This window comes from Thunnus maccoyii, chromosome 24 (genome assembly GCF_910596095.1).
Source record: "Thunnus maccoyii chromosome 24, fThuMac1.1, whole genome shotgun sequence".
Classification (NCBI taxonomy): Eukaryota; Metazoa; Chordata; class Actinopteri; order Scombriformes; family Scombridae; genus Thunnus; species Thunnus maccoyii.
Window position 1 is genome coordinate 6,220,251 of NC_056556.1, and position 14,432 is coordinate 6,234,682.

At 40.6% G+C, this 14,432-nt stretch overlaps 2 protein-coding genes across 10 annotated transcripts in view; both read right to left on the minus strand.

The window, feature by feature from the left end:
* LOC121892194 (NACHT, LRR and PYD domains-containing protein 14-like) overlaps positions 1–2,997 on the minus strand; it is a 79,089-nt gene extending 76,092 nt beyond the window's left edge. For 3 of the 9 annotated variants that reach the window (XM_042405091.1, XM_042405090.1, XM_042405089.1), the window contains exons 1-3: positions 2,749–2,991; positions 461–530; positions 106–280 (exon numbers count right to left, since the gene is read on the minus strand). In XM_042405091.1, coding sequence (XP_042261025.1) covers positions 106–236 — 131 coding nt within the window. In that variant the 5' untranslated portion in view covers positions 237–280; positions 461–530; positions 2,749–2,991. Of the gene's footprint in view, positions 1–105; positions 281–460; positions 531–2,748 lie in introns of all 9 variants that reach the window. The other 6 variants (XM_042405093.1, XM_042405094.1, XM_042405092.1 and 3 more) reach the window with 5 other exon arrangements.
* A 518-nt stretch (positions 2,998–3,515) lies between these two features.
* pwp2h (PWP2 small subunit processome component) lies at positions 3,516–13,562 on the minus strand. Its single transcript, XM_042405110.1, has 21 exons — positions 13,391–13,562; positions 12,907–13,019; positions 11,324–11,418; positions 11,100–11,199; positions 9,746–9,889; positions 9,529–9,664; positions 9,210–9,445; positions 8,837–8,980; positions 8,685–8,755; positions 8,341–8,477; positions 7,189–7,337; positions 6,907–7,054; positions 6,649–6,799; positions 6,204–6,384; positions 5,924–6,071; positions 5,605–5,713; positions 5,253–5,318; positions 4,515–4,733; positions 4,233–4,383; positions 4,031–4,105; positions 3,516–3,811 (listed from the first exon to the last, which is right to left on the minus strand). Exons 1-21 carry the CDS (start codon positions 13,406–13,408, stop codon positions 3,646–3,648), a joined length of 2,757 nt encoding a protein of 918 aa, XP_042261044.1. The 5' UTR covers positions 13,409–13,562; the 3' UTR covers positions 3,516–3,645.
* Between the last annotated feature and the right edge of the window lie 870 nt (positions 13,563–14,432).

The window sequence follows — 14,432 nt, forward strand, 5'->3', positions numbered from 1 at the left end:
GCATCACTCTGACCTAATAATCTCTACAAAAACAACAGGTTCCTCACACTTTCAGTGCCAGGGCCCTAATGAGTCATATAAATGAGTTGGTAGCAGCTCTCTTACTTTGTGTTTGAGGGTCCAGGTTTATTACTGAAGGTCGTAAAATGATCGTTGTACTGGTCACTCTTCATAGACAGAACGTTGGATACTGGAGGCTCTGCTCTGCCCTCCTCTTCCTCCACACAAGCACTCATCTTGTGGACTTCAGTCAGTCTGAGAGGTAAACCAGTAACACTGACTGTGAGATTAGAAAGCAAGATTCAAGAGAAACAAATTACTCAAACAAGTTATTATCTCCCCGTTTTATTTCCTCTCTTTATATCCACACAAGTTCATTCTAACTCTTCTCCCCTCTACAGTCCTCAGGGAGGAATTTGAGACTTTCATAGTAAAATAAGAATGTTTTATTAACACTCACCCTGCGTCAGACGTCAGTTTTTATCCATCTGCTCTGCTCTGTTGAAGACTTTCAGTTCCATTACTGCCACCTACAATAAATCACACGACTCTGTCAACGTGTGTGTGTGTGTGTGTGTGTGTGTGTGTGTGTGTGTGTGTGTGTGTGTGTGTGTGTGTGTGTGTCATAAACATAAAATAGGTTTTGGTCAAAATGTTAGTACTTCAGGTAACCCTTTATAATACAGTTTGGAGTGTAACTTCCAGTCATTACCATGTAATTTATCAGAACTTGCAGTGTTATATAACTTTTTTCTTTTGAATTTCACCTTCATTTGTTAGTCTAGGACAGGTCTTCACACTGAGTTGCTGAGTTCAGTGTCATCCTCAAGGGAACATCAATAGTAAATGTTAAATAAAATTTGTCTTATCAAATGTGTTGTGAGGATAAAACTTAGCCTACTTTTAATCTTTGGAAAATATTTCTAGTGTTTCTACATCTTCTTATTCTGTTGTATGATTACAGGCTCGTTTACATTTTCACTTGGTTGAATATGACTTTTTGCTGTTCCTAAAACAAAAGTTTTCTGCAGGTACTTGGTATCAGCGTTTCATCTCATATCATATTAAGTACTTGATTCATGGTTCTGATGATGTCGCTTGTAATTACCAACCCCTCCTCTTTCACACACTTTGTTTATTCTATTCATAAACGTTGAGCTGTTCTTGGGGGCGTTTGTCTGTTTTAATGTCAGTTTCGTCCTACATTCGAATACACATTTTCACAATTTCATCATTAGACTTCAGGGGTTTCTTATGTTTTTTCACAGTGCTGTCAAGTCTTTTTTCCTTTGGTTTTACCTGCATAACCACATAGAAATTTGTTTTGGGCTCTGAGCGCTTCGAAAACACAGGTGACCTACGCTCAACACTGTACCTGAACGCCTCCTGTGTAAACGGGGAATCTATGCTGAGTCTCTATCACGGTTTGATGTCATTTATGGTCGCTCTAGCTTCTCTGTCCTCTCCTCTGCTCTATTTGTTGGTGTTTGTGTTTAGCTTAGTTATTATCGTGTATTAAAATGTGTTGAATTCCTGTAAATTTAGCTACTGGCTGAAACAGCCCCTCCTCTCAACCAGCAGCAGAGGGAGGAGGAGGAGGAGGACAGGATGAAGATACTGACTGATGTCTGTGTTCTTCATTCTTTTTAAACTTCACACAGTATTTTAATGTCAGGAATATTATTTATTTTACTGACATTTTTTTTATTTCTTTCAAGTGAGATATTATTGAATTTATATAGTGACTTTGCTGACTGTTCTGAATTTATTCTTTCTTTAATAATTAAAAAAAAACGCCAATTCTTTGGTAATGAAAAAGAACCGATAAGAGTATTGATAAATACTCTTATTTCATTCCACCAGTGCAGTCAACAAAGCAACATAACTCATCACTATAACAACCATCTCTACTGTTATCAGATCATTTTAACACCCGCAGACACAAACATGGTGAAAACTGTTGGTTACGTTACCTTTAGATGCTGAAAATAATCTGAATCAAGATGATGAATGAAGGTGAAATTAATCAGCAGCTTCAACCAGGAAACCAACCAGAAGAAGAACAAACATGTAACTCACAGCAGGAGGTTTTTAAGGTCTGTTGATTCACAAACAGTCTCAACTCTCTGTATTCATCTTTAACCTGAAGTGTTCTTTAAGGAAATCTGATAACAGAACAGCAGCTCTGAACCTTGGACTGAAAAACCCGGAACAATAGTCAAATATTAACAGACTTTATAAATCTTTATGGTTGGATCATAAAGTCTGATGCAGGGACGCTGGAAGTCAGTCAGAGTTGAGGTCGCTGAAGAGAAAGTCTATATGATGACGTCATATTAAATGCTACACTTACATTACACTTCAACAGAAAGCAAACTTGAACACCACCACTACCGAATAGCGAAATAATTTCGAGCAAATAAAAAAAACTTAACATCGTTTTTTTCTCATCCTCCGGAGCAAGGTTGCTACCTATATAGTGAACAAATGAACTGCATTTAGAAGAAATGATTACGGCTTAATTTGCCGACAACAGAACGGCAAAAACTTCCTGTTCTTTCAGCGAGGGCTACGTGAGAAAGTGCGACACAACACCGGAAATACCACGCAAACAAGTTATCTACCCGTTTTATTTCCTTTCTTTATAGCCATAGAAGTTCATTCTGACTCTTCTCCCCTCTACAGTCCTCAGGTAGGAAAATGACTGAGACTTTCATGGTAAAATAAGAATATTTCATTAACACTCACCCCGCGTCAGACGCCATTTTACCCTCCTGCTCCGTTGAATTTAGTTTCACTTCTGCAACTTACAAGAAATCACATGACCCTGAGGGGAGAGAGACTTCAAATCTCTTCCTTCTCCAAGTCATCCAGTAGTTGCTGAGTTCAGTGTCATGCTCAAGGGAACATCAATAGCCAATGTTAAATAAAATGTGTCTTATGGAGTGTGTGTTGGGATTTAAACTAGTAACATTGTTTTAAATATTTTTAAAAAAATACAATCAGCACCTCTTGGGATACTTTGAAGGACAAAGAATGCTATCGCCTCCCTTTTTTTTTTAGAGATTTTTGGGCCATCCGGTCAGATGTAGGACATGCTTGAAGGACTACATCTCCCAGCTGGCCTGGAGGAGTATATTGCAGAGTCAAAAGACCATTTGTGCTACTAGATTCTGACCAGAAGGTTACTTGAAAAGGGGAAGAAGCTTCAACTGCATATGCCAGACTATCTTAAAACTATCTAAAATATTTAATCATAAGCACTGCACACCCACACAGGTGTTCAGTTTCTACTTCATTAAACCTCTGCTCAGGTTTCAATGTGGACGGAGGTGTGCTGGCAATTACATGAGGTCTCAAAACTTCAACGGCAGAGTCAGAGAGATATAAATCAATCTAAATCTGTACATACATGCTCACACAAGTCTATTCAGCCACAATAAGTGGAATCACATGTCTGAGTCCAGCAAGACCTTTAACCCAACTGAAAGCAGACCAAAAAAATATAAAACTTGCACATTTACACATGAATTTAATAAAAAAACAGTTTACAATCATTTTTAAAGAACATATAAATCTGTTTGCTTTGACAGTCCAACATTATTATTCTCCATTTGTGGCGATGTTGTTGGAATGAGGTCAGGCCTACAGCATCATCTCTGCGTCCTCCACAGAGGCCTCGCTCATCTCCTCAGACAGCTCCTCTTCATCCTCCTCCTTGACCCCCTCATCCTCCTCAGCTGCTCTCTTCATGCCCCTCTGCTTGGACAGGGCCACGGCATAACGAATGTTGTACATGTTAAAGTCACACCTGAACAGAGAAAATACACATGAAAAATTACTGACTTAACATGAATCGGTTTGAATTTGGGTTTCGAGATTCTCTGTGGACACTTGTACTGTAACATGACGGCATTCAAGGAACAGAAAGAGGAAAGTGTATAAAAAAATATTTATTAAATGTTTTGACATTGCTAAAGATCTTTGTAAATGTAGGAAAATTGTGCAAATGTAAAATATTAACACTTACAGTTTGGACATATTGTCAAAGTGTCTCTGGATGCTCTTCTGCAGCGCCTGCAGGGTGGGCAGTACGGCTCCTGACCTGCACAGCAAACATCATCAAGTAGAGTCAATCAATCAAGTTTACTTAAAATCTTGTGCCAAAGATCTTGTGCCACATTATAATTTAAAACAGATGAGTAAAAACTAATAAAGGACTGGAAACAGACCTGTTCTTGAGTTTCTGTCCGTGCAGCATGAGCAGGCTCTGGGCCCATGTCATGTAGAACTGCAGGTGACCCGACTTCTCCAAGCACGCCGCCACAAAGCCCAGCAACTTCTCAACGTAAATGTCCGGAAGAGAACCACAAACCACTCGGACTGGAAAACACACACACACACCCCCAATCCATATTGTACAAGGATTTTCAGCTTCAAATACACAGTAACATTATTTTACATTTAACTACGACACCAGGAGGCGATGCGTTGTGGGAAAGATGGTCACTCACTCTGATCATGTGGCACCGTTTCCAGCACTTCCTGCTTGAGGGCTTTTTCATTGAGTCTGAATGCCAGAACGATGGCCGACGCCCAATCCTGGAGCCGCAGCTGCTTGCGTATGCTGGCCGGCGTCACGTCAAGGTCGAGGTCATAGGGGTCAAAGACTAGAGATCCATCAAGGGAGTAGACCAGCAGGCCCTCGGTGGTGGTGGCGGCCCAGCTACGACCTGAGAGAAGGAAGAGGGAACTACTTTATTTACCAGCTGACAGCAGACATTCCCCTCAAAGGCTCCATCGTCTTCTTAACGTGAAAATAAATTAAATTTTAAGTGTGTAATGTGAACAGTATGTGTTTTTATTTCCTTGATGTTTATAAATCCTTTAGTTTCCCCCCTCCTCTAAATTCCTGAGCTTCTTTAACTTAATTTTAGACCATATTTGAAGATTTTTGTTGATGCACATTATGTTTTATTGTGAGAGCTGCTAGGCAACTTTATGATTGTACCTAGAAGTATGATTGGTGACCAGGCCAAAAATTAAAATATTTGGACTGTTTTTGCTGAATTAAAATGTTCAGAACTAACAAACATTTCCAAAACTGTAAAGAAAGCCATCTAATTTTATAACCAACATTTTTTTCTCCTCGGTCAGATTTTACTCGTGAATATTTGTTCAAAACACTTGGTGATGCCAACTTCTCTGCATGAGGAAAAAAAAAACCTCTCACTTGTAATTCTGTTACCTACCAGTAGGGGAGAAACGCAGCGAGCTGACTCTGATGTCTGGCTTGAAGTGTCGGGAACTCATATCACCTTCAAAGAGACACACAGAGAGAAAACAACAGTGAGCACAGGGAGTGAAGTGATGCAACATCAGAGATTGAGGGAACACGATCTGAAGACCTTAAGCAACAACAAAGTGTCTTTAATTGAACACTTTGTTGAAAATATGTCTATTTAAGGAGAAAAACCAAAGTGACTAACAAATAAACCACTGCTGTTGGGTGAAAAAGATAGTAATAATAATGATACTTATAATAAAGATAATGATTGTTTTTCTTTATGAAAGCTCGTCTGACTGTTGAAGGACACTTCGCACCTCTCCTGACTCCAGGGAGGCTGATGTTGACGCTGTCTCCGTCTCCAGCTCCCTCATCCACCAGCGCCAGGCTGCCGAACTCTGTCATCTTCCGTCGGTCCAGGAACTCCTGAAGGCAAAACAGGACCACAGTCTCTGGTCATGTACATTTGCAACTGAAAAATATTCTTCTATCTTTTTAAATTACTTTTTTTTTTTACCAGGATACTATCTATTTCTACATTTGAAAGCACTAACAAGTCCTTCTAACTGAACAAAGTTTCAGATTTCATGATGCATTGCTCTAAAAGCTGTGGCTGAGCTGAATGTGAGGCCTTACCTCCATGGCATCGAAGGACAGGTTGCAAGAGATCTCAAACTTCTTCATGAGCATCTGCTCCTTGACGTTGTAGATGCAGACAAACTTGGACTGGCCTCCTGCCAAAATAGACTCCCCGTCCGCAGAGTAGCACAGCGACGTGAAGGACCTGATAGACAGCAAAGATGACACATAACCTGAATCATAAATCCTACAAATGAAACATTTCCTCTATGGTTTGGACCAGAGGAAATAAACTGTGAGAGAACTGCAGACAGAGGGTGTGATCCTGCCCACTCACTTGCCCTTGGCCGACTGCTTGGCTGTGATTTTATCGGTCTCTTTGCGGCCCATCTGCAGGTCGTGGCGTCCAGCCACCGAGCCGCTTTGTGTGGCTGTGTGAGGGTTCCAGAAAGAGATCTCACCGTTCAGAGTGGCCACGGCCAACTCTTGACCGTCAGGGCGGTAAGTCACTGACAGGCCTGAGAAAAACATGGAAAGAGGTGTGTGTTTGGTCACGTTAAGCAGAGTTACTCCACATTATTCTGAATAGCTTGAGTCTTTGTGTTAATTATTTCAAAACATAAAGAGCCTTGAAATTTTTAAAATAAGTTTGGATACTTTTAGAAATTTTCTACAAATGCACAGGAATCAAACAAAACCTGAGAAAAAAAAATGTTTATAACCACTTTAAAGAATAATTTAAATCTTTACAAATCCATGTGCTTCTACCAATCATTATTTACCATCAGAGGTTAGGGGAAGTGTTTCCTTGACCTGCCAGCTGTCCATCATGTCCCACAGCCGGATGGTGCGATCCCATGAGGCGCTGGCCAGGATGGACTGGACTGGACTGAAACACAGGCAGCTGACTGGACCCTCGTGGCCCCCAAGGACCTAGTCAACCACAGGGAGGAAGGAGACGAGGTCAATAAGAACATGTTTAAACCTAAGCCAAGTTTTTTTTATTGCATTTCACTGAAAAAATGTCATTATGTGCCTACCTCCAGCAGTCTGCCTGTCTGCATGGACCAGAGAAAGATCTCAAAGGAATCCTGGGCTCCTGCGCTCACCAGCTCTCCACTGACATCTACTGCGAGGGAGGAGAACTGCGCAGGCCGAGGCGACGTGAACGTCCGGAAGTTTCGGTATCTGTAATGAATATATGCACACACAAACTCCTTCATACATATACTGCTAAGTTACAGATTCATATATTACATCCTCATGCTCATTCACCATCTCTATCAAACTTTGGAAGCGAACCAGCTTCACTGTAAGTTCACCTGTGCAGGTCGAACGCTCGGACCGTCCCGTCCAGAGAAGCGCTGACGATGACGAAGCCGCTGGAGGTGAAGGTGACGTTGGTGACGCTGCTGGTGTGCTCTGTGAAGGTGACGAAGCAAAGGCCGCTGTTGGTGTTCCACACTTTGACCTACGGAAATGAAACCACAGTCTGATGTCAGATACAAACACACTGAAATCAAAGCACAGGTTGTTGTTTTTTTGGGGGGGTTTTGAAATACAATGAAAGCAATTTAAAGCCTGGTTAAGTTGCATGAAAATTAAAATGCTGAATCATCTGCGACATCAGTGTAAATGCATATAATACATAACTGAGTGAAACATTTCTCTGTTCCTGTTTGAGAGTTTTCATCCTTACAGATTCAAACACAATGGAAATTAAGTCACTTATTTTGATTTTTGACATTTTTACATGAGTCCTGATGTTTTTCATGCTCATTTCAGCCTTGCGACAGACTAACTTTTCCTTTTCCAGATTTCAATTTTGTTTATGATTGAAGCTGAGCAAGAAATATTCTTCATATAACTTATTGCTTGTGGTTATTATTACACAAGCATGAGAGCTTCTTAACAATAACAAAAAAGTGCAGATATATGTGTAATGAAATGAAATCATCTTTTATTTCTAGACTTGTTTTTTTATTTCATTTTCTTTAAGCTCTGACAATCATCATATTATTTCTCCCTTTTTTCCACAACTGCATATAAATTGAGAAAAATGCTGCATTTGGAAGACTAGTGCAGTGCCTGTTCAAAATGTGCCTGTTTGGAACGGGCTTATTTCTCAATACCTTGAGAGAGCTGTGCCCGTCCCCTAAACGCTTCTCACGCAGATTATCAGTAGACGCTATAATTTACCGATGCTCCCTAAACACCTCACACCTTCAAAATGCGCAGGAGACATCCTGTGTTATGTCTTGAATATACATACAAAGTTCCTGCTTGTGAGGAACAGGGACAGAGCTTAACTCTCTAAACTTTTTTAATTCATTCTCTATAGTAGTTCTTATCGCTACAGATGTAATCCCATCTCCAACCGCAGTGTGGATTTGCAATGGCAGAGTGGTGCTGTCTGTATTTACACACATACATACAGATTCCTTGCTTTATATAGAGAGATGTGGAGCACTCACTTTGCCATCATCGCCTCCTGTTACGATGTACTGTCCGTCAGGTGAGTAAGCCAGCGAGGCCATGTTGTTAAAGTGTCCCTGCTGCTTGAAGACGTACGACTCGCTCTGCCACTCCCACACCAGCAGCTGACCCATCCCTGAAACACACGAATATCCACAGATATCCCAGAATAATAAAACACTTCTATTTTAAATTCTGCAAACAAAATTCTGAAAAACAGTTGAACTCAGTGCTACTTATTGAGTAAAATATTAGACTATTCAATTAACTCCATGCAATTTGAAGATCTTAAATGGGCAAAACACAAAAAAGAGCAACAACTAAAGAGGAAAAGACTTCTTACCCGAGCACCCGAAGCCGATCCAGTCTCCAGAGCTGTTTATAGCCACTGAAGCGATTCTCTGGTCTGAAATACTGAAAGGACTCAAATAATCAGCTAAAGCATTATAATTTAAATGAGAAAATGTGACGAATGTAAATCAGCTTTTCTCTCACCTCAGCGAGTGTATAAGGTTGAACTCTGGAAGTTCGTGCAGGTGGAAGATTCCCGAGGCAAAACCTGTGACCAGGATGTGTGTCGGCTTGTGGTAGGCGGCCGCTGTCAAGTTGTTAAAATCCCCCTCCTTATTGAAGAAGTGCCTACAAGAGCACAATCCTGCTCAATTAAACCCATAATATACTGTCTTTTTAATGAGATTATTGCATGTATATCCACACTTGAAAATGGCTATTGTATATTTTAATTATGATGCAAATTTCATCATCAAATCCTAACTGACAGGTCTGGATTCACCATTATAGGATTGAAAAAAAAGAGATTTCATTGACAAAATCAGCCAAAAAAAGAAAGAAAAATAAAAGTTCTTACTTGCTCCTCTGCTTGTATCGAACGTTCTTAGTCTCCTCCTTCTCTTTGGGAGCTTCAGCTTTCCCTCTGATGACCTCTCCCTCCTCTCCCTCCACCCTCTCCTCCTCATCCTCATCCTCATCCTCCCCTTGTCTCGGGGGCTTGGGCTTGTCGCGGCTTTTCTTCAGGACGAGGCCGTCCAGTTCGGTGTCGCTCTCCCACACGCACAGCGTCCCGTCCTGGCTCACCGTGTACAGCTGGAGACACAGGATTAACATACAGTTTGTGGTGATAATGAGGATTTCATTCTGTGAGCAGAGTCGTCTGTATTGAAACTCACATCCAGACTGTCCTTCTCAAAGAAACAGCCCACGATGAGGTCCTTGTGTCCACCCAGGGAGTAGTAGATGAGGTTGGCCCAGCGCTCTGCGCCGAACACCCACGTTGACATGTCTTTGCTGCCAACCACAAAACACCTGAAGGAAAAGGATTCGTTCGATCAGTCGCAGGCTTCTTTTACACTTTGGTGTCACACAAATCATTTGACTTTTACTCACTTGGAGTCGTCTGTCCAGTCGATGCAGGTGGTTTCATCATAAGGACCGTAGTAGCTCTTGTCCAGGACGAAGGCGTTAAACTCCCGCTGCTTCCCAGGTGCGTGGTACATCAACGCTACATTCTCCTTTGTGACAACAAACTTCCTGAGGAAGTCACAGTTTAATAATGGTGAATTAAAAGCATCCAGGAGAGTCACAAATATACTGTAACATTAAAACAGATTAGCAGCACAGATGGTCACAACCCTAAGCAGTATTTCAAAATGCCAAATTTAACAAAACTAGTGCAGCACCCGTTCCAAACATGCCTGTTCATAACGGACTGATTGCTTATTATTTCTTGAGAGCCACATATATATGTATCAATTGATAAATCTATCAATTAAAATGATAAGGATTTAATAAATTAGATTTTAATCCAGACAGATTAGACAGAAGTTGAAGCGCAGAAGCAGTTTATGGCCTTCCATTGGTTGATTCTGCTGCCAATGAAACGTGTCTGTGCTCCTATTGGCTAGTTTTACTGCCTGCGCCTCTGTTTTGTTTCTCCTGTGTGCTGGTTCTCCTCTCTCGCAGCCTTTGTCCCACTCAGCAAGTCAGAGACCAGAAGCCCCGCCCCGCTGTGATGTGAAGGTGTTTGTATCAAACAGTCCCTGCTCCACTCAGACACAGAGCAGAGCAGCTAGCGGTTCGTTTTGTTAATTCAAAGTGTATTAAACGTGACGTGTGTCCAAACAACTTCACACTTGACACTGCACAAAGAGAGATATCCTCCCCTCCTCCCTCTCATGGCACGGTTGTAAAGCTCTGATCATGACATGCAGTAGCAGCAGAGCCCAGAAGTGGATCGGCTGATGGCTTGTTTATTCAGAGTTTAAATTCATTAATATTTATCATGCCGTGTGTCCAAATTGCACCAAATTCGACACTGCGCTCCTTTCCTTCCCCAGCCATACACCTGCCAAGTGTTGCGTTGATCCGATGAACGGTTTAAGAGATACACGAAGGACATACAGACAGAGATTCCTTCCTTTCATAGACAGATGCAGGAAAGGACCCCATAATTTATGCCTTTATGATGCTCATATGATTTTTCTTGAATGCAAGTTGTATCTGATACTAAAAAGGATGGATGAAAGTGTTTAAAGGGAGAAATTAAAAATCTGTGCATACTTCTGTGCATAAATTCATCTTTATGTTGTTTCTTTCAGTTTCAAAAAAATCTCCCCACACATCAATAAAATCAAACCTGAAATCTTATAAATTCTCAACCTTTCCTTTTCATAATAAATAGAAAAAATGAGGTCTGTTGAAGTGTTGATTCTTCAGTTAGAGCTCCCTCAGACATCTTTACCTGCCGTCAGGGGAGAAGCGGATGCTGCTGACAGGTTTGTGAAAGTGGAAATGATGGAGGATGGCTCGGGTGATGAGACTGACCAGAAGCGCTGCGCCATCTGTACGACACAAACATGAACAGACGCATTTGGGTTTTTAATGTTTTCTTATTATTGGGTATCACAAGACAAAACAGGAAGAGAAAGAAAGTTTTTATTTAGCACAGTCAGTGTAATTTCTCACCTTCATCCACCAGGATTGCCAGGTTCCCGTCAGGAGAGAGACCCACACATGTTATGTTCTTTGTAGTGGAGACTGGCAGCGTCTCAGATGTGTTGCTAGAGGACAGAGAAGAAATTGCTTCAGACTTGCTTTGGCTTTTATTATTAATAAATGCCAACTTTGCTTTGATTTTCATCTGTTTACACATACAGGTTTCATTTTAGTTCAGTACCATTCTGAAAACAAGTTCAGGTGTAGGCTGCGTTACTGAATTACAGCAAAATGTACAACACCAGTTTATATTTGAGAATGTGTTTTGTTTCATCCTGCTGCTACATTTATTCACCAACATCTGGTAATTCATATTGTACTGTATATAAAAACAAAAGTTATATGGAAGAAGGTTAGTCGGAAAAACCCTGGGCTGGATTATCCATACATTGCATCCGCTCGGGGGAACCATACCTTCACATCACCTCACCTGACGCTCTATGATCACTCAGCTGTTGAAATGGTTGCTTGCAACAGTCGTTATTGGGCTTTCCTTATTTGGTATATGTGTGTAATGATTTCTTTAGACATACTCTGTAATGGTTTTGCATGTAGGCTTCATACAGGTCGTTTATGATGGAAATATTGAGTTGCATTCAGATTTGAGCATCAGTGGCCCTGTTTACACTCGGTATTATCATGCGTCTTGGGTCGATTCGGGTGGCCACTTGTGATCGGCTCTCACTTCCCTGCTCTATATGAAAATAAATACGTCCATCATTTCCGTTTGCAAAGACCAAATTCATTGTTGGTTTGAACCGGCGGGGGGACCGGGGGTCCGTGTAACCTCCGTCCAAAGCTGTGTTCAACTTGTTTGATAACAGGATAAACAAATATATTATGAGTTAATGTTCATTAATGTTCTGTGCTCTTCTGCACATCCAAAAGGTCAGTTGTTACACACACACACACAGTCCAGGCTCATACAGTGAAATTGTTTGGAGTAAAGCAGCTGTCCGCAGCAAAACTAAAAACTCTAGTTATCAACTTGACAGAACAGAGGAAACTATTCAACAGTGTTTAGCTTCTGAAATATTTTTTAGACAGACAAGCGAAAAACAAATCATTTTCTGGTTTTGGTTTAATTTCTATTCCAACTGCCAATTTGATGAGGAAACGGGAAAAACAGGAGAAAACGGGAAGTGGATTTGTTTTTGTTTTCTTTTTTTCACATGAAAATGGAAAAACAAAATAACGCATTTATCCCGTTACCAAACAAGTTGAACACAGCTTTGGATGGAGGGCTCATGGACCAGGAGGCAGCGATGCAATTCCTGTGTCTAGGAATGTGACCACATGCGGGACAGACCACCTCTGAATGTGGTCTGAGTGATCGGATCTCAATGCGTCTTGCGTGTGTTCACATCTTGTAATTAGAGCTGTCCACTTGTGATCGGATCACCTGAGACCAGGTGTGTGTTGAGCCTGTACTTCAGCTATAAGTCCATGTAAATCTATGGTCTTTATAATTTCACTTTTTTATATGTAAAGTGGGAGGAGGGGGGCACCACATTGTGTTTATCAGGCCTGTAAACACCCAACTTAAAACTTACTTTTTCAGGTCGAAGACGGAGACTCTGTTTCCAACTGGACTGATCACAGCGTTGCCATCTTTGGAAAAATTCAGATTCCCCTGACGATAGACTGCTCCGAGTAGATTTGAAAACTACAACAAACAGCAGATTGCTTACAGGCAGATATTAACAAATAAAACCACTCATACCAATTTACCAAACAGTAAAATGTTCTGCTTGAGTTGAGACTTTATTAAAATACAATCAACTCAGTGGCTCTTCAGTTGTGAGTTATTTTAGCTGAAAACGGAGAAGAACCCATTTAAAAACGATAAAAACTAGACAACCAAATGATTTTTGGTGTGACAGACGTCAGCACAAGTTAAGTGTGAATGCTCACACTTTAACAAAGCTACACAGTTTACACCTCACTGATGTGCAATAGCAGTCTAAACTGAACAGTTTTTGAATGAAGTTTGGTGTGAGTTCTCTCTCATACATTAGCTAAACATCACGTACTTACCCTGTAAGCAAACTTCATGTTTCCAAATATTCCTTACACTTCATGCATTTATCTGGTGTCTTAATATTTATATAGCACGAGTAAAAGTATTAATATTACACATGCTTCTTCCTCCGCTGCTACACCACACGTGTTTGCATTTTGTTGACACTTCATACATCCGGTTTGAGTTGAGCTAAACCCAAACACACTGCGCCCCCTGGCGGAGCGGAGGGTAAACGACTGAAAATGAGAAACATGGCACATTAATTTTAATAATAGAAATAACGCCTCGCGGTTGCCAACCAGTCAAGTTACAGTTTCCATCCAAGTCTATCCAGACTCATATTATATTTATAGTGGAGACTTTGAAGGAATTTAATACAATCACCACAGTTTCAAGGTGAGTACCCAAGATTGGTGTCACCATCAATATCCGACCACAATCAGAATACTATGATGACACAGTGAAGTTGACCTTTGACCTTTTGGATATTAAATGTCATCACTCCATCATTTTATCCTATCAGACATTTGTGTGAAACTCTGTCATAATTGGTGGGTGAATTCTTGAGTTATGGCCAAAAACATGTTTTATGAAGTGACTTTGACCTTTAAACTTTGACCACCGAATTCTAATCAGTTCATCCTTGAGTCCAAGTGGACGTTTGTGCCAAATTCCCTCAAGGCATTCCTGAGATATCGTGTTGAAGAGAATGGGACAGACACCGAAAACATAAAAAAAGCATACATGGTTGGTGTATGTTACTTAATCTCTGTTTGAAAAATCACAAATGTTTTGTTCTATCTTTGTGAAACCCTCCTAAAATTCCCAATTAAATATCAATATTACACTTTAAAATTCATAGCATGTCTGTTTTACTTTGTACTGGGTTACAATGAGTTTGCTCTATGGTTTGTTTTAGTTCATGTGGTGTTACAAATATTCTTTTAGCATGTCCTATTGTAGGAATAGATCCCTTCTGCAACATTCAGGTGTTTTATAAGACTATATAAGGCTAAATAACACTTTTTTCAGTAGGGAAGCAGTCAAATCTCTGAT